Source organism: Coregonus clupeaformis, chromosome 14 (genome assembly GCF_020615455.1).
Source record: "Coregonus clupeaformis isolate EN_2021a chromosome 14, ASM2061545v1, whole genome shotgun sequence".
Lineage (NCBI taxonomy): Eukaryota > Metazoa > Chordata > Actinopteri > Salmoniformes > Salmonidae > Coregonus > Coregonus clupeaformis.
In genome coordinates, this window is record NC_059205.1 from 12,935,127 (window position 1) to 12,960,339 (window position 25,213).

The 25,213-nt window shown below is 43.9% G+C and overlaps 1 protein-coding gene and 1 non-coding gene across 3 annotated transcripts; both read left to right on the forward strand.

Moving 5' to 3' along the window:
- Positions 1 to 5,828: 5,828 nt before the first annotated feature.
- On the forward strand, positions 5,829 to 23,308 carry copb2 (COPI coat complex subunit beta 2). Of its 2 annotated transcripts, none has more exons than XM_041895814.2 (21): positions 5,829 to 5,936; positions 6,913 to 7,050; positions 7,177 to 7,263; positions 7,425 to 7,551; positions 7,675 to 7,823; positions 7,951 to 8,097; positions 8,465 to 8,564; positions 8,759 to 8,901; positions 9,134 to 9,333; positions 9,646 to 9,756; positions 9,924 to 10,012; positions 10,236 to 10,342; positions 13,804 to 13,947; positions 14,164 to 14,294; positions 16,484 to 16,691; positions 16,943 to 17,053; positions 20,446 to 20,660; positions 21,715 to 21,991; positions 22,186 to 22,269; positions 22,544 to 22,705; positions 22,886 to 23,308. In XM_041895814.2, exons 1-21 carry the CDS (start codon positions 5,934 to 5,936, stop codon positions 22,979 to 22,981), a joined length of 2,829 nt encoding a protein of 942 aa, XP_041751748.1. In that variant the 5' UTR covers positions 5,829 to 5,933; the 3' UTR covers positions 22,982 to 23,308. The 2 variants fall into 2 exon arrangements, with proteins under 2 accessions (XP_041751748.1, XP_041751749.1); XM_041895815.2 differs by having other exon boundaries at positions 22,547 to 22,705.
- Positions 8,198 to 8,275, forward strand: LOC121581730. The gene has a single exon (XR_006003264.1). It is a non-coding gene; the product is annotated as a small nucleolar RNA SNORA15 (small nucleolar RNA).
- Positions 23,309 to 25,213: the final 1,905 nt, after the last annotated feature.

The following is a 25,213-nucleotide window of genomic DNA, read 5'->3' on the forward strand; positions in this document are numbered from 1 at the left end:
ATCTCTTCTGCCATCTCTCCTCCCATCTCTTCTGCCAGCTCTCCTCCCATCTCTCCTCCCATCTCTCCTCCCATCTCTTCTGCCATCTCTCCTCCCATCTCTTCTGCTGTCTCTCCTCCCATCTCTTCTGCCGTCTCTTCTGCCGTCTCTCCTCCCATCTCTTCTGCCATCTCTCCTCCCATCTCTTCTCCCATCTCTTCTGCCATCTCTCCTCCCATCTCTTCTGCCATCTCTCCTCCCATCTCTCCTCCCATCTCTCCTCCCATCTCTTCTGCCATCTCTCCTCCCATTTCTCCTCCCATCTCTTCTGCCATCTCTCCTCCCATCTCTTCTGCCGTCTCTCCTCCCATCTCTTCTGCCATCTCTCCTCCCATCTCTTCTGCCATCTCTCCTCCCATCTCTCCTCCCATCTCTTCTGCCATCTCTCCTCCCATCTCTTCTGCCGTCTCTCCTCCCATCTCTTCTGCCGTCTCTTCTGCCGTCTCTCCTCCCATCTCGCCTCCCATCTCTTCTGCCATCTCTCCTCCCATCTCTCCTCCCATCTCTTCTGCCATCTCTCCTCCCATCTCTCCTCCTATCTCTCCTCCCATCTCTTCTGCCATCTCTCCTCCCATCTCTTCTGCTGTCTCTCCTCCCATCTCTTCTGCCGTCTCTCCTGCCGTCTCTCTTCCCATCTCTTCTGCCATCTCTCCTCCCATCTTTCCTCCCATCTCTTCTTCCATCTCTCCTCTCATCTCTTCTGCCATCTCTCCTCCCATTTCTCCTCCCATTTCTCCTCCCATCTCTTCTGCCATCTCTCCTCCCATCTCTTCTGCCGTCTCTCCTCCCATCTCTTCTGCCATCTCTCCTCCCATCTCTTCTGCCATCTCTCCTCCCATCTCATCTGCCATCTCTCCTCCCATCTCTCCTCCCATCTCTTCTGCCATCTCTCCTCCCATCTCTTCTGCTGTCTCTCCTCCCATCTCTTCTGCCATCTCTCCTCCCATCTCTTCTGCCATCTCTCCTCCCATCTCTTCTGCAGTCTCTTCTGCCGTCTTTCCTCCCATCTCTTCTGCCATCTCTCCTCCCATCTCTCCTCCCATCTCTTCTGCCATCTCTCCTCCCATCTCTCCTCCCATCTCTTCTGCCATCTCTCCTCCCATCTCTCCTCCCATCTCTTCTGCCATCTCTCCTCCCATTTCTCCTCCCATTTCTCCTCCCATCACTCCTGCCATCTCTCCTCCCATCTCTTCTGCCGTCTCTCCTCCCTTTTCTTCTGCCATCTCTCCTCCCATCTCTTCTGCCATCTCTCCTCCCATCTCTTCTGCCATCTCTCCTCCCATCTCTTCTGCCGTCTCTCCTCCCATCTCTCCTCCCATCTCTTCTGCCGTCTCTTCTGCCGTCTCTCCTCCCATCTCACCTCCCATCTCTTCTGCCATCTCTCCTCCCATCTCTTCTGCCATCTCTCCTCCCATCTCTTCTGCTGTCTCTCCTCCCATCTCTTCTGCCGTCTCTCCTGCCGTCTCTCTTCCCATCTCTTCTGCCATCTCTCCTCCCATCTTTCCTCCCATCTCTTCTGCCATCTCTCCTCTCATCTCTTCTGCCATCTCTCCTCCCATCTCTTCTGCCGTCTCTCCTCCCATCTCTTCTGCCATCTCTCCTCCCATCTCTTCTGCCATCTCTCCTCCCATCTCTTCTGCCATCTCTCCTACCATCTCTTCTGCATCTCTCCTCCCATCTCTTCTGCCAGCAACCTATGCAATACTTTTAGATTTTCCCTATATTAGGTTTCCAAGACAACCCATGAGTACCATGTCACCCTTCATATGCCTACAATGTTTTGTCACAGTGCTATTGTCATAGAGATATTCATTGTTCTAATTCTATTTAAAAGTTAACATGACTAATGTAACCATGACAACCCAGAGTTATACACAATTCATATACATTCAGAACCCTTGAATCAATAATACTTTCATTTTTACTGCCTCACAAATATGTATCATCATAAGGCATCCATATACAAACAAGTATCCAACCCGTCGGCCTATTTAACGTTATTTTTATCTATGTAATCAAAAGTAAAAACGTTATAGCACGCTGCAGGTGTTTTTGGACAAAATCATTCATAACATTTCCTAAAAACTCATCAACTCCTGACATTACTTGCAGATATTACCAAAACCCAGATGACCTCAAACCATTAAAAAAATTATTTTGTCCAATTATTTGCTCCCTGATTTAAAGAACTTGCTCTCTATTCAAATGAAAAAGAGGATCATTCCACAAAATAAGTCCCTTTTGAAACTTGGTAAAAATAAATCGGTTTTATTTCACATAATTTTAACATTCTGTCAATTTAATAAAAAACATGTTTCCCCACTATAGTAAGTGCCTATTAAGTGCCAAACAAAATAACAGGGTTGATGATCTCATCTTAAATCAGCCATAAATCCCCTTGTGACAGGAGGAATGGAAGCTTGTTGTGTGCCACGGGGAGGGGCAATTGAATGCAAGCTACAACAAAAATGTTAAATTGTTAAAACATTTCTAGCCTGTCTATCTATGGGTAACAGGGTTGGCTTGTTATGCTCATCCCACTCAGTTTTCCAACACAAAACACCAGAAAATAGCTAAAAAGAGTACAACCAGCTGACCTGCTTTTACACTATGGTTTTAGTATTAGATGTTTTTTTTAAGGAACAGTTTTGCCATATTAAAACGAGAGTTTAATTCACATAACAGGTTTGACCTTAAAAGGGACAGGTTTTTTTAACCTAAAAATGAATCACTAATCACATGAAATAAACAATAATCTCCAGAAATTACTTTGTCAAAGCAGCAAAATAACCAGGGCTTTACAATGATGGTGAAAACGTTTTGGGTTAAGTGGGTTAAAGTCTTCCTAGAAGTCACAGAGGGTGCACATAGGGACATGCCACTTTAGCAAGTCTTTATTCATATTATTGAATTATACATGTGGTCTATATTAAAGAGAACTTAATGAAATATAACAGGCTTTTAAAATGCAATATTGGTGCCCAATTTCTACTTAAAATATCAAACAGACACAACAGGGGCTCATTTCGTGGAACGACCCAGGAAACTCTCAAAAAGACATAGCGGCCTTCAGCAATGGCTTCTCACTGTAGGGAAAAAAAATGGAGTGGTTGCCTCTTCCTCAGTCTTTCTCTAACTGTCTCTCTCCCTGTCTTTCCCCCACCCCACTTTATCCTCATGGCAACCCCTTTATCACACCAAGCTAACATTTTGGACAGATTCATTCTGGATTCTCAGATCATTGTAAAATTCCCCTCTTTTCTGATAAAGCTATAACTGTGCTTATGGTGTTGGACAATATGGGTTTTCTTTCTAGAAGAGCAGAAAGGCACTGTTCTGTTCCAATCAAACCCAGTCATATATCCTGACAAATACAGTGCCTTCAGAAAGTATTCACACCCCTTGACTTTTTCCATATTTTGTTGTGTTACCGCCTGAATAAAAAAATTATTACATAGAGATTTTTTGTCACTGGCCTATACACAATACCCCATAATCTCAAAGTGTAATTATGTTTTTCGGTATTTTTACAAATTAATAAAAAATTAAAAGCTGAAATGTCTTGAGTCACTAAGTATTCAACCTGTTTGTTATGGCAAGCCTAAATAAGTTCAGGAGTAAAAATGTGCTTAACAAGTCACATAAAACGTTGCATGGACTCACTCTGTGTGCAATAATAGTCTTTAACATGATTTATGAATGACTACCTCATCTCTACACCCCACATACAATTCATTATTTGTAAGGTCCCACAGTCGAAAAGTGAATTTCAAACACAGATTCAACCACAAAGACCAGAGATGTTTTTCAATGCCTCACAAAGGGCACCTATTGGTAGACAGATGTGTAAAAATAGCAGACATTGAATATCCCTTTGAGCATGGTGAAGTTATGAATTACACTTTGGATGGTGGATCAATACACCTAGTCACTACAAAGATACAGGCATCCTTCCTAACTCAGTTGCCGGAGAGGAAGGAAACCGCTCAGGGATTTCACCATGAGGCAAATGGTGACTTTAAAACAGTTACAGAGTTTAATGGTTGTGATATGAGAACTGAGAATGGCTCAACAACATTTTAGTTACTCCACAATACTAACCTAAATTACAGAGTGAAAAGAATGAAGCCTGTACAGAATACAAATATTCCAAAATATGCATCCTATAAGGCACTAAAGTAAAACTGCAAAAAATGTGGCAAAGAAATTAACTTTATGTCCTGAATACAAAGTGTTATGTTTGGGGCAATTTCAACACAACACATCACTGACTACTACTTTTCATATTTTCAAGCATGGTGGTGGCTGCATCATGTTATGAGTATACTTGTCATCGGCAAGGGCTAGGGAGTTTTTTAGGATAAAAATAAACAGAATAGAGCTAAGCACATGCAAAATCTTTGAGGAAAACCTGGTTCAGTCTGCTTTCCAACAGACACTGGGAGACAAATTCACCCTTCAGCAGGACAATAACCCAAAACACAAGGCCAAATCTACAATGGAGTTGCTTACCAAGAAGACAGTGAATGTTCCTGAGTGGCCTAGTTACAGTTTTGACTTAAATCTACCTGAAGATCTATGGCAAGACCTGAAAATGGTTGTCTAGCAATGATCAACAACAGATTTGACAGAGTTATTTGTTTCTGGCCATTTTGAGCCTGTAATCGAACCCACAATTGCTGATGCTCCAGATACTCAACTAGTCTCAAGAATGCCAGTTTTATTGTTTCTTTAATCAGCACAACAGTTTTCAGCTGTGCTAAATAATTGCAAAAGGGTTTTCTAATGATCAATTAGCCTTTTAAAATGATAAACTTGGATTAGCAAACACAACGTGCCATTGGAACACAGGACTGATGGTTGCTGATAATGGGCCTCTGTATGCCTATGTAGATATTCCATTAAAAATCAGCCATTTCCAGCTACAATAGCCATTTACAACATTAACAATGTCTACACTGTATTGCTGATCAATTTGATGTTATTTTAATAGACAAAAACATTGCTTTTCTTTCGAAAACAAGGACATTTCTAAGTGACCCCAAACTTTTGAACGGTAGTGTATGTGTTATTCCTTTTCAGTCATATGTTAGCCTAGAACCTCTCAACGTTGATCATGGGAACCCACTATTATTGCAAAATGTCCCTCCGGCTGATCATTTATTAGACTAATTTGTATAGCCCAGTGTTTGTTAACCTCTGGTTCATTGACCAGCGTCAGTCTGAGGGATGTGGCTTTCCTGTCACTGAGATAGTTAATTTACAATTTAGTCCGTTTTACAGTGCTAGGTTTAATGTGAGCGGTCCCCCAAGCAGAAAAAGCCTTAACTTGCTGGTCCCTGACACAAGAGGGACCATAGCTTGCTGGTCCCAGCTGGCATAAAACAACTTTGAGAAACTACTACCTGATCAAAGACAATCCCACATTGCCATAGCTGATACACAGAGAAGACTCCTAAACCATATAGGATTAGGAACATAAACTAGTGGGTATGCTTTCTGCCCTGTACTGAACACCAGTTTTACGAAGATGAATTACAGTTGGGCAAATTCAGCTAGTATACTGGCATTTGGGCCATCATAGTGATTCATTTTGCTTCTAAAACAACCCTGTCTGAACATGCTTGTAAACTGCAGAAACATCTTAATATGCACAATATGTATAGGCTATGTTTGAAATAGTAATTTTAACAAAGTTATAGCTAAACTACAGACAGCAGCGCACCATGGAAAAAGTGCCACGACCCCAAATGGCACGTAATCGATTGCACGCAGTTTCAGGAAGTTTCACGGATTCCACGTCACTACTCGACAGTCCGTCCACAGAAAACGCATCACCGACTGGAATTATTCATAATTCATTCACATAAAGAGAGACAACCCAGGGATAAAACATGGTGAGACAAGTTTACATTCGATGTTGAAAGTGATGTATTACGTACAGATATGTAGTCTGAATTGTAATGTTTGGCATGTGACCAGTTTATGTCAGTGGCGATTGAGACAGGCAAGCCATGCTAATTAAGGCTAGCTAAGGTAACGCTAGCTAGCTAACGAAACAAACTAGGCCTGTTGCTAGCCAGTTAGCTCACAATGTATCCACCTAACGTTACTAGTCCTGTTCGTCCTTGTGTCTGAACTATTCCGATGCATTATTATATATTGAGAATGATGATAGCTAGCTAAACACTTTGCAACTAGCTAGCTAACTAGCAAGGATTATGCTAGGCTAGCTAGCTAACCGAGTTTAGCTATCCTTCGGCTTTGGCAAGGATGCTTTTGTCCTCGTAACGTTAGTTGGTTAATTTAGCTAGCTCGTTAACGTTACATATCACATTTCCCTATTACCGTTACGCGTGAGCAGTTAGTTTCACGTGTTAATGTCACGTGCATAAGTACAGTGAAATGCCTTTCTTACAAGCTCAAAACCCAGTAATCAATATCCAATATTTATCTAGCTAGCTATCTTTCTACGTTTTGCGTGTGAAATCGTTGTATTGATGGTACGGTAACTGCATTGCTAGCTACTGTGCTGTGTTTACGTTTTTTGGGGATTGGATAATGAAGGATTATTAATTGGTCGTGTGTACTAGCTAACGTTAATCACCATTTGCTAACGTTAGCTTGCAAGCTAGCTATAATATTCTGCAATCTGGGGTGTATTCATTACGCCGATTCTATTGCAAAACGTTTCTTAAATGGAAGCAAAAGGAACGAAACGTGGAGGGACCTAACTGAATTTGTCCAATAAAAACTTTAGTTTTCGTTGCAAATCGCAACTGTTTGGACTAATGATTGTGCCCCAGATCAGTACATTGTACACTTTTCTGTCAGTTTATTTGGGTTGATTTGACAGCATCTCATCTCTCACAGCCTCTCAGGCTGGACATCAAGCGGAAGCTGACAGCCCGGTCAGACCGCGTGAAGAGTGTGGACCTCCACCCGACCGAGCCATGGATGCTGGCCAGCCTGTACAATGGTAGTGTCTGTGTCTGGAACCACGAAACACAGGTAAATACACACACAAACACACACAATTCCAGTTTGATGTTGAATACTTGCACCATGGAGATAAACAACTCAAAGCGAAACTTGTATGCAATTAAAATGTACGATTTGTAAATATCTCCCTTCCAGACCTTGGTGAAGACCTTCGAAGTGTGTGACCTTCCAGTGAGAGCATCGAAGTTTGTAGCCAGAAAGAACTGGGTCATAACTGGAGCGGTGAGTGATACTGATTAAAATTCAGGACAAACATCTAATGAGAAATGAGAACTTCTGATGGTCTACCTTATCTTCCTCCACTTTGTGTTGACTCGGAGAATGGAGAATACTCGCTCACAGTATTTGCAGGGTCATATGTTTTTCCCCCCTTCTCTCTGTAGGATGACATGCAGATCCGTGTTTTCAACTACAACACCCTGGAGAGGGTCCACATGTTTGAGGCCCACTCTGACTACATCCGCTGTATCGCTGTGCATCCCACTCAACCCTACATCCTCACAAGCAGTGGTATGCAATCAGTAACTCTTATATTTTATGACTCCCGTCTTTTTATACTTGTGTCAAATGCACAAACTCATTCTCTGTCACACAAGTATGATATTAACTGACTGTTACATCCTGTGTGTCCAGACGACATGCTGATCAAGCTGTGGGACTGGGAGAAGAAATGGTCTTGCAGTCAGGTGTTTGAGGGCCACACCCACTACGTCATGCAGATCGTCATCAACCCTAAAGACAACAACCAGTTTGCCAGCGCTTCTCTGGACAGAACCATCAAGGTAACACCAGACTGTGTGTGATGACTTTGCCTAACAAAAGTTGTGTGTGCTTACAACAACCATAGAGTTTCGATGTTTGTGAGTGTGTTGTTGTTTTTTTACTGACACGTCGTCTGTCCTATCCCAGGTATGGCAGCTGGGCTCCTCCTCTCCTAACTTTACCCTTGAGGGCCATGAGAAAGGAGTCAACTGCATTGACTACTACAGCGGAGGGGACAAGCCCTACCTCATATCAGGAGCTGATGACCGCCTGGTCAAGATCTGGGACTACCAGGTAAGACAGCGGTGGGATGAAACGATATAGCCACTTCCAGATCATAACAAGCAGTGAAATGACCCTCTACTGTAGTAGATTCAGATTTGTATGTAGATGAGCATGGCCGAATTCTGTGTAACTCTGTCAGTAGTAAATGCAGTCAGACGCCACGCAAAAGCATCCATTCACTACAACTTTACTAAGGGTGAGCGTTGTCCTGTGCCTCACCTACTCAATGGAGGCGGGATTAGTGGACTGTGTGTTTGCACGTGACTTTTAGTGTCTTGCTGACCGTTCTCACCCCATTGTCTCTCACCAAGAAACAAGTTGTATTGTAGATGTTTGCAGCAGAGGATCACTCTCTCTCTCTATTTCCTCCTATCAGAACAAGACGTGTGTGCAGACCCTGGAGGGCCACGCCCAGAATGTGTCGTGTGTCAGCTTTCACCCAGAGCTGCCTATCATCATCACAGGATCAGAGGACGGTGAGGAAATGCCTTATACACACTCTCTATCATGTTCTGATCCTCTGAAAGTACTTCTTCTGTTGTTGGTGAGCAGATATATTCGCTCCACTCTGGATGATTTTACATATTGAAAAATACAAAGTTAAATAAAAACATGCACACACACAATTCTGAGAATAATAATAAAAACAATCCATTCTCTGGTTCCATAGGCACTGTGCGTATCTGGCACTCGAGTACGTACCGCCTGGAGAGCACCCTGAACTACGGCATGGAGCGTGTGTGGTGTGTGTGTGGCCTGAGAGGCTCCAACAATGTGGCCTTAGGCTACGACGAAGGCAGCATCATCATCAAGGTGTGCAATAGAAACGTCAATGACCATATATTTGTGCATAACAGTCAAAACTCAAGAACTGATTTTTCACAATGCAGGGTTTCCACTGCAAGTTTGATAGAATTTCTGTTTGTACACATTGCACGCATACTCTTTAAAACAAACTTTCTATGTTGAAACATCTCCTCTGCGCGTCATGAAAGCCTTGGTACTTTATTTATTCCATCCTCTCCTCCTCTCCTGTGTGCTGTAGCTGGGGCGTGAGGAGCCAGCCATGTCCATGGACACCAATGGGAAGATCATCTGGGCCAAGCACTCGGAGGTGCAGCAGGCAAACCTGAAGGCCATGGGCGACGCAGAGATCAAGGACGGAGAGAGGCTGCCGCTGGCTGTCAAAGACATGGGCAGCTGTGAAATCTACCCCCAGACCATCCAGCACAACCCCAACGGAAGGTCAGTGCGCACTGCATTGGACTCCCATGTCAGCTATTCAGTGAATCTATCCAAATGTCTTGCACAACTGCGTGTTTGTGTGCCACACCTTTAAAGGCAACGCTGTTTTCAAATGTTATATAAAAAAACTAATTTGTTAGAAAACGTGGGAACCCCCCCCACCCACAAAACACACACACACTTCAAAACAGGTTCCACATCTCCAGAAATAAATTCCTATTTCTCCAAACACACTTCAACTTCAAGTCTTTTGAAAATATGGATGTTTTATAGAGCCCCTCTTTAATATATATGCGTTGTTTGTGATGTCAGGTTTGTTGTGGTGTGTGGAGACGGAGAGTACATCATCTACACTGCCATGGCCCTGAGGAACAAGAGCTTCGGCTCAGCACAGGAGTTTGTCTGGGCACACGACTCCTCCGAGTGAGTCCATCACACACACCCCTACAATTAATTAACAGCAATTTACCTTTATATAATTTAATTAACTAACCAATCAGTTTTTATGGTATGTGATTTACTCTTTTTATTTCCAGAATGGATGATTACTGTCTGTCACTCACAAATGTCCATGGTCTGTCATGTCACAGGTATGCCATCAGGGAAAGCAACAGTGTGGTCAAAATCTTCAAGAACTTCAAGGAGAAGAAGTCTTTCAAGCCAGACTTTGGTGCTGAAGGTAAGTGGAAGGCAGGCCAAGGTAGTTAGTAGTGCGAATAAAGATACTGCTAACAAATTGTTATGGCAGTTTTGATGGAACCCGGCAAGTAATGAAAAAGGTTTTACAACAAAAAATGAAATTAACGTTCTTATTGGACAAATCCAGGTAGTCCATATGTGTTTCTCTGTTTTCTTTCAACTGGTGCCTAATGAATACAACCCTGATATCAATTTCCCTGCAGGTATCTATGGAGGCTTTTTGCTGGGCGTCAGGTCAGTGAACGGTCTGGCCTTCTATGACTGGGAAAACACAGAGCTGATCCGCCGCATCGAGATCCAGCCCAAACATGTGAGTACTGCTGTAGAGAAAAGAGCATCTTTATCAAATCAAATTTTATTTGTCACATGCGCCGAATACAACAGGTGTAGTAGACCTTACAGTGAATTGCTTACTTACAAGCCCTTAATGAACAATGCAGTTTTAAGAAAAATAAGTGTTAAGTAAAAAAGTAAAGTAACTTTTTTTACCTCTACGGGATCGGTGTCCCGTATACGGGACGGTTGAGCTAACGTGCGCTAATGTGATTAGCATGACTGTTGTAAGTAACAGCAAACTTTCCAGGCCATAGGCATGTCTTATATGGGCAGAAAGCTTAAATTCTTGTTAATCTAACTGCACTGTCCAATTTAAAGTAGCTATTACAGTGACAAAATACCATGCTATTGTTTGCACAACAACAACAAACTTATCATGGCAACTGGTTTGATACATTCACCTCTGAAGGTAAAGAATGTACCTACATTCAGTAATCTTGCTCTGATTTGTCATTCTAAGGGTCCCAGAGATAAAATGTAGCATAGTTTTTATATTCAAATGTAGGAACTGGGTTCTACAGTTTGAACCCCTGCTGTCTCTGGCTCGAACCCCTGCTGTCTCTGGCTCCACATCCACCCCACCCGGCAATCTAGATGTGTGAAAGTTAGTGCATAAGCTAATGATCCTTCATGTATGACATTCCTGGGCGTGTGTAAACTTACATTTTGTATTACCATATCATTTTTGTATGTTCTCTATAGTTACGTACTTGAAAATGTATCAATTGACCAATTCGGCACATTTGGGCAGACTTGATACAAAATAGTCCAGTATTGCAACGCTTCACTGGATCAATCTGAAACTTTGCACACACACTGCTACCATCTAGTGGCCAAAATCTAAATTGCGCCTAAACTGCAATATTATATTGTGGCCTTTCTCTTGCATTTCAGACGATAAAAAAATAATTTCAAAAAAACTTTTTGTTTGTATTCTCTTTTATCAGATCTAATGTGTTTATATTCTCCTACATTTATTTCCCATTTCCACGAACTTCAAAGTGTTTCCTTTCAAATGGTATCAAGAATATGCATATCTTTGGTTCAGGTCCTGAGCTACAGGCAGTTAGATTTGGGTATGTCATTTTAGGCACAAATTGAAAAAAAAGGGTCCGATCCTTAAGAGGTTAAAGAGCAGCAGTAAAATAACAGTAGTGAGGCTATATACAGGGGGTACATAGTCAATGTGCGGGGGCACAGGTTAGTCGAGGTAATTGCGGTAATATGTACATGTAGGTAGAGTTAAAGTGACTATGCATAGATAATAACAGAGTAGCAGCATAATGCAAATAGTCAGGGTAGCCATTTGATTAGCTGTTGGGGGTAGAAGCTGTTAAGAAGCCTTTTGGACCTAGACTTGGTTCTCCGGTACCGCTTGCCGTGCGGTAGCAGAGAGAACAGTCTGACTAGGGTGGCCGGAGTCTTTGACAATTTTTAGGGGCCTTCCTCTGACATCGCCTGGTATAGAGGTCCTGGATGGCAGGAATCTTGGTCCCAGTGATGTACTGGGCCGTAAGCACTACCCTCTGTAGTGCCTTGCGGTCGGAGGCCGAGCAGTTGCCATACCAGGCAGTGATGCAACCAGTCAGGATGCTCTCGATGTTGCAGCTGTATAACTTTTTGAGGATCTGAGGACCCATGCCAAATCTTTTCAGTCTCCTGAGGGGGAATAGGCTTTGTCGTGCCTCTTCACAACTGTCTTAGTGTGTTTGGACCATTATATTTTGTTGGTGATGTGGACACCAAGGAACTTGAAGCTCTCAACCTGTTCCACTACAGCCCCGTCGATGAGAATAGGGGCGTGCTCGGTCCTCCTTTTCCTGTAGTCCACAATAATCTCCTTTGTCTTGATCACGTTGAGGGAGAGGTTGTTATCCTGGCACCACACAGCCAGGTCTCTGACCTCCACCCTATAGGCTGTCTCATCGTTGTCGGTGATCAGGCCTACCACAGTTGTGTTGTTGGCAAACTTAATGATGGTGTTGGAGTTGTGCCTGGCCATGCAGTCATGGGTGAACAGGGAGCACAGGAGGGGACTGAGCACGCACCCCTGAGGGGCCCCCGTGTTGAGGATCAGTGTGGCAGATGTGTTGTTAACTACCCTTACCACCTGGGGGCGGCCCGTCAGGAAGTCCAGGATCCAGTTGCAGAGGGAGGTGTTTAGTCCCAGGGTCCTTAGCTTAGTGATGAGCTTTGAGGGCACTATGGTGTTGAACGCTGAGCTGTAGTCAATGAATAGTAGTCATTCTCATGTAGGTGTTCCTTTTGTCCAGGTGGGAAAGGGCAGTGTGGAGTGCAATAGAGATTGCATCATCTGTGGATCTGTTGGGGCGGTATGCAAATTGGAGTGGGTCTAGGGTTTCTGTGATAATGGTGTTGATGTGAGCCATGACCAGCCTTTCAATGCATTTCATGGTTACAGACGTCAGTGCTACGGGTCTGTAGTCATTTAGGCAGGTTACCTTCGTGTTCTTGGGAACAGGGACTATGATGGTCTGCTTGAAACATGTTGGTATTACAGACTCAGTCAGGGACAGGTTGAAAATGGGTTAATATGATTACTATTGTGGCACATTTGTGTAGATAGTACAGTTTAGGTTTCGGTTTTCAATTTAGGTTTCGGTTTTCAACTGATGCTCTCATGCATGCTTCAGTGTTGCTTGCCTCGAAGCGAGCATAGAAGTAATTTAGCTCGTCTGGTATGCTCGTGTCACTGGGCAGCTCGCAGCTGTGCTTCCCTTTGTAGTCATTAATAGTTTACAAGCCCTGCCACATCCGAGGAGCGTCTTAGCCGATGTAGTACGATTCAATCTTAGTCCTGTATTGACACTTTGCCTGTTTGATGGTTCGTCGGAGGGCATAGCGGGATTTCTTATAAGCGTCCGGGTTAGAGTCTCGCTCCTTGAAAGAGGCAGCTCTACCCTTTAGCTCAGTGTGGATGTTGCCTGTAATCCATGGCTTCTGGTTGGGGTATGTACGTACGGTCACTGTGGGGATGACGGCATCGATGCACTTATTGATGAAGCCAGTGACTGATGTGGTGTACTCCTCAATACCATCGGAAGAATCCCGGAACATATTCGTCTGTGCTAGCAAAACAGTCGTGTAGCTTAGCATCTGCGTCATCTGACCACTTCTTTATTAACCAAGTCACTGGTGCTTCCTGCTTTAGTTTTTGCTTGTAAGCAGGAATCAGGAGGATATAATTATGGTCAAATTTGCCAAATGGAGGGAGAGAATATATAGGGAGAGAATATAGATATGTGCAGGAGCATCCTAGCATGTACAAGGGTCTGTTTCGGTGAATGTTTGCTTTTCTACCCAGTACCGTATTGATAGAAATGTGCATATGACACATTTGCATTTTCATCATCATGAAATCAGGACTGAGAACACTGCATCTCCCTCTTGCTTTCCCTCTCTCTCTGTTTGTAGATCTTCTGGTCAGACTCAGGGGAGTTGGTGTGTATTGCCACAGAGGATTCCTTCTTCATCCTGCGCTACCTGTCAGAGAAAGTAGCCGCCTCCCAAGAGAACAACGAGGGAGTGACCGAGGATGGCATCGAAGACGCCTTTGAGGTGTGTGTGTGACAGGCAAATACTCTGATATTACCTTGTACCTGTACTGACCTAGCAGGTAGACTCTGCTACTCTACAAGGCAGGCTTATGGATTCTACCGAAGACAAAAGCAAAATGCCTATAGCCATCCAGTAGGGGGCCCTAGACAACAGGACACCAGTGAACCCCCCCCTCCCTAATCTGTCAGCCATTTTGTGTCTGTTTTGATCCTCCAGGTCCAGGGGGAGATCCAGGAGGTGGTGAAGACAGGCCTGTGGGTGGGAGACTGCTTCATCTACACCAGCTCTGTCAACAGACTCAACTACTTTGTGGGGGGAGAGATAGTCACCATCGCTCACCTGGACAGGTACGGTGAACCAGGCTTATATTTATTAGTGCACAGCGTAGCAATACGTTTTGCAACAGAAAACAAAAACAAATGTCTTATTGGACAAATTCAGGTAGGTCCCTCCCTGTTTGGTTCTTAGTGAATACGATCCAGGAGTAAGAGACTGGAGTTGAAGAATAAGTGGAGCTCAGTACTGCTGTTGCTTTGGGTGCGACTGCTGGGGGTGTAAGCACCAGTGTTGCGGGTATAAGACCAGAAACAATAACCTCTGAATATTCAAAGAGTTGCTTTAAAAAAAAATTATAGGCTAAATGTTTGATGACAGTCAGCCAATGTAAAGCCAAAAGTCCCAACTTGTGTCCTCTTTAGGGCAACATTTGAATCAGTCAAGTCATTTTGTGTTGAAAGCAGCAGATTGACATTCATCCTACAACAAGGCTATCCAACAAATAACTGAAATGAATAAATGGGGGAAGGGTGGAACCCCACTAACTTACTCTACAAAAAATACACTTAGAGGTAGTTTTCTGGACACAGATTAAAGTGGAACTGACAGCATTTTAACTACTTTGCAGATATGAAACAGTCATATCAGTCAAAAATATCAAATTCCCAGTTTATGCTACAAAACCAACTTTATAAGAGGTTTTAAAAATAGGTTATATTTTTACTAAAACTTTCAAGACATACAGTAAGGCATTGTTGGCAGAATAGATGGATGCAATTCAGTGCATGATTAATATAATTCACCAATACATTTCTTGGTAGTACAAAAAATATTGCTATCAGGTTATAAATCGAAGCTGGCCTGGTACATTGTTTGCTGCCTCCATTCGGGATGCAGTGTTCAGTTTCAATGACTCAATATTTTGGTCAAAAACTGATTAATGTAACTAAGGCTGGGAATGTCAATATAATCAAACTAGCAAGGGCAATGATCACAAGTCAGTCAACTTGGTTAATAGGTTAGCGTATCTATTTATGTAGCAGGCTAAAAATACAGAGCCTAATGTTAGCTAGCTAGCTGCTAGGAGGATGTCATGTCATTGGACAAGTGGGTGAGTGGCTGACTTTTTCCCCTCATCGTTTTTTGGTGGCTACAGCTAAAGATGCAGGTGTCATTTGGTTAGCTAGCAAGAAATGTGAATTGCTTTACTAGCTATGCTGAACTGGAACGACTATTCTCCACAGTTAGCATGCATATCTCTTAGTTGTCAATCAAATGTATTTGGCATTGATCAAATGGGCGGGCAGGCAGTTCCCATTAAATTGTCAAAATGTGGGTTGGGACAAGCATGCATTGGCAGGCAAGCTGCAGAAGGACGAGCAGGCTACTTTTCCCCCATCGTTTATCAGTGCAATTTTGACGGCCAACTATAAGCTGAACAAGAGGGTTTATCTACTCTTGCCTCGTTAGATTTGAGCTCATCTGGCTCTGGCTAACATTTGTTGTTGATTTTAGGGAGGAAGAGAGAGCCTACCTGTTCATGGTGGTTTGAACAATAGGACTGTAAAGTTCCCAAATGTAAGAGGAATCCCGTGATATTTACATATTTGCAGAAACCCATTCAGGTCTATTTTGTGGCTTTTGGCAAATGCTTTCTGACGATCTAATGGTCTAAAGTCGCTCTGTTGCTACTGCCTGTAAACACACAGTCCAGTTCAAAGTGAATGATGGCAGGCCCATGTGGCAAATGGCTTATTTGCATACACGCCTACTGTAGCTCTGATTGTCTATGGCGCACCGGTCTGTGTAGAGTAGGGTCCTGGACAAGGCGGACACGTTTTTATTAGGTTTTATTTACTGCAGTGTCTATTAATTGTCCAAATGCACGGACACCTTCTCACTATATATTGCTATAGAATTTTCACAAATGCCTTAATATAAGTCATTCCCAAACATTCTATGAAAGTGCTCAGAAAATGTAAAAAATACATTTAAAAAAGGGCGTCATATTCTTCCTTGGGGTGTATGAACAGATTTGTATAAGATTTCACATTGCTAAAACGCTGTCAGTAACACTTGAAACCTATTCCTAGACTAAAAAGATCTTCCAATGAAAAGATCTTCCTTCGTTGAGCATGCTTTTTAGTCTAGAACTAGGCTTTATCTGTGCATTGGAAACAAGCCCTAGAACGCCATCTCAAAGTGTGATCAGATTCCTTTTAAATCCCTATAACAAATGATCTGTCTGCTCCATCCATAGGACCATGTACCTGCTGGGCTACATCCCCAAGGACGACCGCCTGTACCTGGGCGACAAGGAGCTGAACATAGTCAGTTACTCCCTGCTGGTGTCTGTGCTGGAGTACCAGACGGCTGTGATGCGCAGGGACTTTGGCATGGCCGACAAAGTGCTGCCCACCATCCCCAAGGAGCAGAGGACCCGCGTAGCACACTTCCTGGAGAAACAGGTCAGAAACGTCCTGTTCACAGAGGAAGTGAGGCGCATAGATTAAGTGGAATTGGGTATTTAGAGTCTATGGTGGCGCCAGGGGGCAACGGGAATTCTAGCTAGACTATGGGATGCTAGCAATTCTGGACTCTCCATTTCAAAACAAATCAAGCTGCTTTTATGTGGCTGCTGTTGTATGTTGTGAGAACTGACTGTGTGTTTGCGTGAAATGTTACAATGTTTACTGATATGTTCTTGTTGGTCATCCAGGGCTTCAAGCAGCAGGCTCTGGCCGTGTCATCAGACTCAGAGCACAGGTTTGAGCTGGCCCTGCAGCTGGGGGAGCTGAAGATCGCCTATCAGCTGGCTGTGGAGGCAGAGGTGAGACCTACAGTATACTAGGCTATGGAGAGACCACTGCGCACACACTACAAGAGTTCAAAGACTAATATATGTCATATATATATATATATATATATATATATATATATATATATATATATATATATATATATATATATATATATGTGTCGTTCTACAATTAGTTATTCAATACTCAAGACTATCTGCTCGGTTTAAATCTATTCAGTCAACATCTGATCTAGATCTGAATGGACTGTAGTCAATCAATTCGTTAAATTGATTAACCATCCTTCAGCTAAGCAGCCCTGCACTAAACAATGCTTAACTATGTAATTGTTTTAGCTTGAAGTGAGGATCCAACTCCGTACGATATCCTGACAGTACTGTATAACGTGTACAGTGCATTCGGAAAGTATTCAGACCCCTTAACTTTTTGCACATTTTCTTACCTTACAGCCTTAATCTAAAATATAATTTTTATTTTTTAAATCCTCACCATTCTACACATAATACCCCATAATGACAAAGCGAAAACTTTTTGCAAATGTATTTTAAAAAAAATAATAATAATAATTATTATTATTTACATAAGTATTCAGACCTCTTGCTATGAGACTCGAAATTTAGCTCGGGTGCATCCTGTTTCCATTGATCATCCTTGAGATGTTTCTACAACTTGATTGAAGACCACCTGTGGTAAATTCAATTGATTGGACATGATTTGGAAAGGCACACACCTGTCTATATAAGGTCCCACAGTTGACAGTGCATGTCAGAGCAAAACCCAAGCCATGAGGTCGAAGGAATTGTCCGTAGAGCTCCGAGACAGGATTGTGTTGAGGCACAAATCTGGGGAAGGGTACCAAAAAATGTCTGCAGCATTGAAGGTCCCCAAGAACACAGTGGCCTCCATCATTCTTAAATGGAAGAAGTTTGGAACCACCAAGTCTCTTCCTAGAGCTGGCCGCCCGTCCAAACTGAGCAATCGGGGGAAAAGGGCCTTGGTCAGGGAGGTGACCAAGAACCTGATGGTCACTCTGACAGCCCACTTGGAGTTTGCCAAAAGGCACCTAAAGGACTCTGACCATGAGAAACAAGAATCTCTGGTCTGATGAAACCAAGATTAAACTCTTTGGCCTGAATGCTAAGTGTCACGTCTGGAGGAATCCTTGCACCATCCCTACGGTGAAGCATGTTGGTGGCAGCGTCATGCTGTGGGGATGTTTTTCAGCGGCAGGGGCTGGGAGACTATTCAGGCTCGAGGGAAAGATGAACGGAGCAAAGTACAGCGAGATTCTTGATGAAAACCTGCTCCGTAGTGCTCAGGACCTCAGACTGGGGTGAAGGTTCACCTTCCAACAGGACAACAACCCTATGCACACAGCCAAGACAACGCAGGAGTGGCTTCGGGACAAGTCTCTGTGTAGATTGATGAGGAAAAACAACAATTTAATCCATTTTAGAATAAGGCTGTAATGTAACAAAGTTTGGACAATTATTATTTAACTAGACAAGTCAGTTAAGAACAAATTCTTATTTACAATGACGGCCTACCAAAAGGCAAAAGGCCTCCTGCGGGGACGGGGGCTGGGATTAAAAATAAAAAATAAAATATAATATTTGACAAAACACACATCACGACAAGAGACACCACAACACTACATAAAGAGAGACCTAAAACAAAATGTTGTGTTGCTGCCATGCTAACACAGCATGGTAGCAACACCACATGACAACATGGAAGCAGCACAACATGGTAGCAGCACAACATGGTAGCAGCACAAAACATGGTACAAACATTGTTGGGCACAGACAACAGCACAAAGGGCAAGAAGGTAGAGACACCAAACAATACATTTACATTTACATTTACGTCATTTAGCAGACGCTCTTATCCAGAGCGACTTACAAATAGGTGCATTCACCTTTATAGCCAGTGGGATCACCACTTCACAATGTTTTTTTAATTTATTTTTTTTTTTTTTTTTTGGGTTGGGGTAAGGGGGGCGTAGAAGGATTACTTTATCCTAGCCCAGGTATTCCTTAAAGAGGTGGGGTTTCAAATGTCTCCGGAAGGTGGTGAGTGACTCCGCTGTCCTGGCGTCGTGAGGGAGCTTGTTCCACCATTGGGGTGCCAGAGCAGCGAACAGTTTTGACTGGGCTGAGCGGGAACTATGCTTCCGCAGAGGTAGGGGAGCCAGCAGGCCAGAGGTGGATGAACGCAATGCCCTCGTTTGGGTGTAGGGACTGATCAGAGCCTGAAGGTACGGAGGTGCCGTTCCCCTCACAGCTCCGTAGGCAAGCACCATGGTCTTGTAGCAGATGCGAGCTTCAACTGGAAGCCAGTGGAGTGTGCGGAGGAGCGGGGTGACGTGAGAGAACTTGGGAAGGTTGAACACCAGATGGGCTGCGGCATTCTGGATGAGTTCTAGGGGTTTAATGGCACAGGCAGGGAGCCCAGCCAACAGCGAGTTGCAGTAATCCAGACGGGAGATGACAAGTGCCTGGATTAGGACCTGTGCCGCTTCCTGTGTAAGGCAGGGTCGTACTCTCCGAATGTTGTAGAGCATGAACCTACAGGATCGGGTCACCGCCTTGATGTTAGCGGAGAACAACAGGGTGTTGTCCAGGGTCACGCCAAGGCTCTTCGCACTCTGGGAGGAGGACACAACGGAGTTGTCAACCGTGATGGCAAGATCATGGAACAGGCAGTCCTTCCCCGGGAGGAAGAGCAGCTTCGTCTTGCCAAGGTTCAGCTTGAGGTGGTGATCCGTCATCCATACTGATATGTCTGCCAGACATGCAGAGATGCGATTCGCCACCTGGTTATCAGAAGGGGGAAAGGAGAAGATTAGTTGTGTGTCGTCAGCGTAGCAATGATAGGAGAGGCCATGTGAGGATATGACAGAGCCAAGTGACTTGGTGTATAGGGAGAATAGGAGAGGGCCTAGAACTGAGCCCAGGGGGACACCAGTGGTGAGAGCACGTGGTGCGGAGACAGCTTCTCGCCACGCCACTTGGTAGGAGCGACCGGTCAGGTAGGACGCAATCCAAGAGTGAGCCGCGCCGGAGATGCCCAGCTCGGAGAGGGTGGAGAGGAGGATCTGATGGTTCACAGTATCAAAGGCAGCAGACAGGTCTAGAAGGACAAGAGCAGAGGAGAGTTAGCTAGCTTTAGCAGTGCGGAGAGCCTCCGTGACACAGAGAAGAGCAGTCTCAGTTGAATGACCAGTCTTGAAACCTGACTGGTTTGGATCAAGAAGGTCATTCTGAGAGAGATAGCAAGAGAGTGAAGCAGCCACAACTGTCAGTAAGAGTGTCTTTTGAATGAAGAGATAACTGTCCAGTTTGAGTGTTTTCAACAGTATATAACTGTTTAACATTAGAACTGTTGTTTTCTCTGGTGGCAGTCGGAGCAGAAGTGGAAGCAGCTGGCAGAGCTGGCCATCAGTAAGTGCCAGTTTAGCCTGGCCCAGGAGTGCCTTCATCACGCCCAGGACTACGGTGGCCTGCTGCTGCTCGCCACCGCCTCAGGCAACGCCGCCATGGTGGGCAAGCTGGCTGAGGGCGCCGAGCGGGACGGCAAGAACAACGTGGCTTTCATGACCTACTTCCTGCAGGGGAAGTGAGTACAGAAGAGGGGGAAGTGGAACAGGCAGGTGGATGGAGCACATAATGTGATTTACACTGAACAAACATATAAACGCAACAATTTAAACGTTTTTACTGAGTTACAGTTCATATAAGGAAGTAAGTCAATTGAAATAAATGCATTAGGCCCTAATCTATGGATTTCACATGACTGGACAGGGGTGCAGCCATGGGGGGGCCTTTTAGGGGCCTTGGAGGGCATAGGCCCACCCACTTGGCAGCCAGGCCCACCCAATCAGAATAGTTTTTCCCCACAAAAGGGTTTTATTACAGACAGAAATGCTCCTCAGCATCACCCCTCCCCCACAGATGATCCTGCAGGTAAAGAAGCCGGATGTGGAGGTCCTGGGCTGGCGTGGTTACACGTGGTCTGCGGTTGTGAGGCCGTTGGACGTACTGCCAAATTCTCTAAAACGACGTTGTAGACAGCTTATGGTAGAGACATGAACATTCAATTCTCTGGCAACAGCTCTGGTGGACATTCCTGCAGTCAGCTTGCCAATTGCATGCTCCTTCAAAACTTGTGACATCTGTTGCATTGTGTTGTGTGACAAAACTGCACATTTTAAAGTGGCCTTTTATTGTCCCCAGAACAAGGTGCACCTGTTTAATGATCATGCTGTTTAATCAGCTCTTGATATGCCACACCTGTCAGGTGGATGGATTGTCTTGGCAAAGGAGAAATGCTCACTAACAGGGATGTGCACAACATTTAAGTTAAGCTTTTTGTGCGTATGGAAAATGTCAGGGATTTTTTTTTCAGCTCATGAAACATGGGACCAACACTATATATTTTTTGTTGTTGTTGTGTAATATCTATGTTTAAGGAATCTTTCTGACACCGGTGCTATTCCTTCATCCATGTCAGTGAAGCATCTGACTTCCTTGTTGTAGCTGTTAACAATTAGCAAAAATAAGCTCTTGGAAAGTACATAACTCTACTCATATTTATGATAGGAGAACGTGATTAGTAGCAGTGTTTTGGACCTCTCTCTGACACTGGTGTCTGGCTGTCTGTCTGTCCCCAGACTGGACCATTGTCTGGAGCTGCTGATCCGGACCAACCGGCTGCCTGAGGCGGCCTTCCTGGCCCGCACCTATCTGCCCAGCCAGGTGTCCAGGGTTGTCAAGCTGTGGAGGGAAAGTCTGGCCAAGGTCAACCAGAAGGCGGCCGAGTCGCTGGCCGACCCCACTGAGTATGAGAACCTGTTCCCCGGGCTGAAGGAGTCGTTCGTGGCCGAGCAGTTCCTCCGGGAGACCTGCCTGGGAAACTCCCGGCCGGCCACCGACTACCCTCTCGTCACTGTGAGTGGTGGAGGTTGGAGATGGACCTCTAATAAATATGAATAATCTGACGTTCACATCTCAAAGCTGAAAGCTAGTTATGGATGCATATTTGCAGCACAGAAGTAGTCCACTCTCTCCATCCTTATCTCATCCATTGCTGTCTTTGTCTGCTTGTTGACACACAACACCCATTCCTCGTCTCTTTTCTCCAGCCCAATGAAGAACGTAATATACTAGAGGAGGCCACGGGCTACGAGCCCAAAGGAGCTCCCCTCTCCCTCGCTACACCGGTACTGGTAAGTCTTAATTATTCTCAGAGACCTCCACTACAAAGAATAATTGGTAGCCAACTTGATTAAAGGCTGTGTAGTTCTAGTTCTACATAGACAATACATTTTTTGATATCACAGACCTAGAAGTGGAAGAGTAGAGTTTGACATCTAGAAAAGCCCTCGCGTGTTGGCTGGATTGAAGATTGAAACAGCGGAGATGCTAAACTCAGACCTCACACACCTTGTGTGTACTGTGTGTGGAGTCCTGCTCATGTCTGTCTGTGTGTGTGTCCATCAGCAGGCTGAAGACAGCGGCGAGGAGACCGCGCCGGCAGCAGGCGTGATGGCGTCCGTGTTGGCGTCCGTGGCTGCAGCCGTGATCCCCTCGGAGGCAAAGCCTGAGGTTGCACCTGAGGAGGAGGAGGAAAGCCCCGGCTCATCTGGGGCACAGAAGGACAAGGTAGGCAACGGTCTCCCTAGAAATAGACAAATGTACAGTAGGTGAGGCGCATGACAATTAATGTACTGTACCCAGTGAGAAGAAATCTAGATGTATGAACATAACCCGTTGCAATATCAGTGTCAGTACCATTAGTTGTGTTATGGGCCAGGTGTTAACGTTGTGCGTTTACTTCCCCAGGCCCTGGACGAACTTGAAGACGACCTGGACAACATGGAGCTGGACGACATCGATACCACAGACGTCAACCTGGACGACGACTTCTTAGATGACTGAGACCCCTCCCATCTCATTCACACTATCAATGTATTTAAGAGACCAACCCCACTTTTGTATTTTTACTGTACCTGTGTTCTTTTAGTCCTACGGTGTTTGGAAGACTAAGTAGATGATGATGATGATGATTCCCAGGCGAGGGAAAGAGATGGGAGTTATACATGTCTTGATTCTTAAGCAGATTTTTTTACTTCATCCAGGACCTTGCCTTCACTAATTATCTGTGCATTGAGCTATATATTTTCACATATTATGTATGTCTTCAATGGCAAATCAGTGTTAATTTACGCCAAATAAATTGCAATTGCTGTACATCTATGTCAAACACCGGTGTTGTCAGTTTGACCTTTTTGATCCATTGGGGGGGTGTAATCACATTGGGGGTGTAATCATTCGGTGCTGGCTTTTAAACTGACCTCTAAAAAGTGCAATATTTAATTTGTGTTGTGTTTATCAGCATTCTTTCACAGTAGACTTGATTGTTGTTAACTACGTTTTTTTTGCTTCATTTGTCATTCCTCATGTACAAAACAAGCTGGTTTTGAATGTTATTTCAAATTGTTTTAAAACAACCATTATTATAACTTGCCAGTAAGCCATCATAAAGAATGTTTACGCTTTGACCAGTAGGTACACTGCTTGACTTGACCAGGAGTACACCGGAACCGAGTACCAGCACCACTGCTTGTTCCTGCACCTCTTAAATATGGAACACCGTTTGAGTCTTTGAGTGTCAAAAAAGATACACGTCAAATAACACTATTTGACACGTCAAATAAGTTTGTTGACCAATCAGGACCTGAATATGACTGCACGTCATATAACAATTTAACACGTTCATTAATTTTTTACGTAGATTTTACACATTGATTACACTATCACTCGTATTTCATATGTCACAACGATTCATCGATACATATGCTATGATGCTGGTAAAGTTTTGTCTCGCGCACCTGCGCTTCTCCAAGCTCTGGACAGTGCTGGTTATTTAAAAGAAAAGCTAGCTAGCTGATGGATGCAAACAATGTTCTTCCCCAAAAACATAGCAAAACGACATGTTTCAGTAGCTATAGTTAGTTAGCTAACTATCTAGTTAGGTGTCATCATCTAAAACACCCCTAATTTACAAAACTGTTCTTATTTGATTAATGGTGGTCGGACCCACCTATGTGAAGCTAGCCACAATAAGGATTAGCCACAATAGTGGAATTTGCGGTTAGCCTTCAAAATAAAAGAACGTCATCGACAGTGATGCCAGTTATGCCATGGATCATGCTAAACGAGGTTGTAATGTTATATAAATTCAACAAAATAAAATAATTTGTTAATTTGACAAATATCTGTTGAAATCACGCTGGATGTATTAGACTTTAGAATTGCATTGAGGGCATACTTATTTCACTTTACGGCCTTATGGATTGCGGATCAATGACATGGGGTATCAGTCTACTCAGTGACACCCAGAGAACATTCGCGTCGTAGGTCTTATTGCGGGACTCTGAAACCACTGTGAATTGAGCCACATTTATTGTACCAGTCACCCTACTATGTGTATTGAACACTATTCCAGAGGAAAAACAATACAATGTGGATGTTTTGGAGCCTGATAACTCTGAGGACGTTGGGGGAAAAAACACTTGGGTACTGAGTAGACTGATACCCAATTTAATTGATTTCCAATCCTTAGGTAAGGCTGTACAGTGCAATATGAATGTCAGTATGCACAATAGGCTGACTGAGGAGGTGATTTCACACAGTCAGTCGATAAGAGCTACAACGCTAATATTTGCGTAAACTCTTCACAGTTGTGTTCTGTGGGTGTCACCGATTAGACTGATACCCCATTTCATTGCTCCACATTCCAACCTTGTTCAACATTATCTCGTCTAAATATTGCATGATTCCACCAATTGTAAACTTCTGCGTCACTTTCAAATAGGTACTTTTATTTTGAAGGCGACCCTCAAATTCCACTATTGTGGCTAATCCTTATTGTGGCTATTTCACAACACATAACCCGGTCCGGGTCACGCATCACCAGACATATGAAGTTTACTGGCTGCTTATAACGTTAGCTTTGGGCAACAGGGTTAAGTAGCTGGCTTGCTAGTTATTTTCATGAACTGGAGTTCAAGTGGCTACCTAGCTAGCTAATACTTACTCACATGGATTCCTAAACCATTGTTAAGAATATTGAAAATGACTGCAGTTTCTATTGGTAATTGTTTTCAG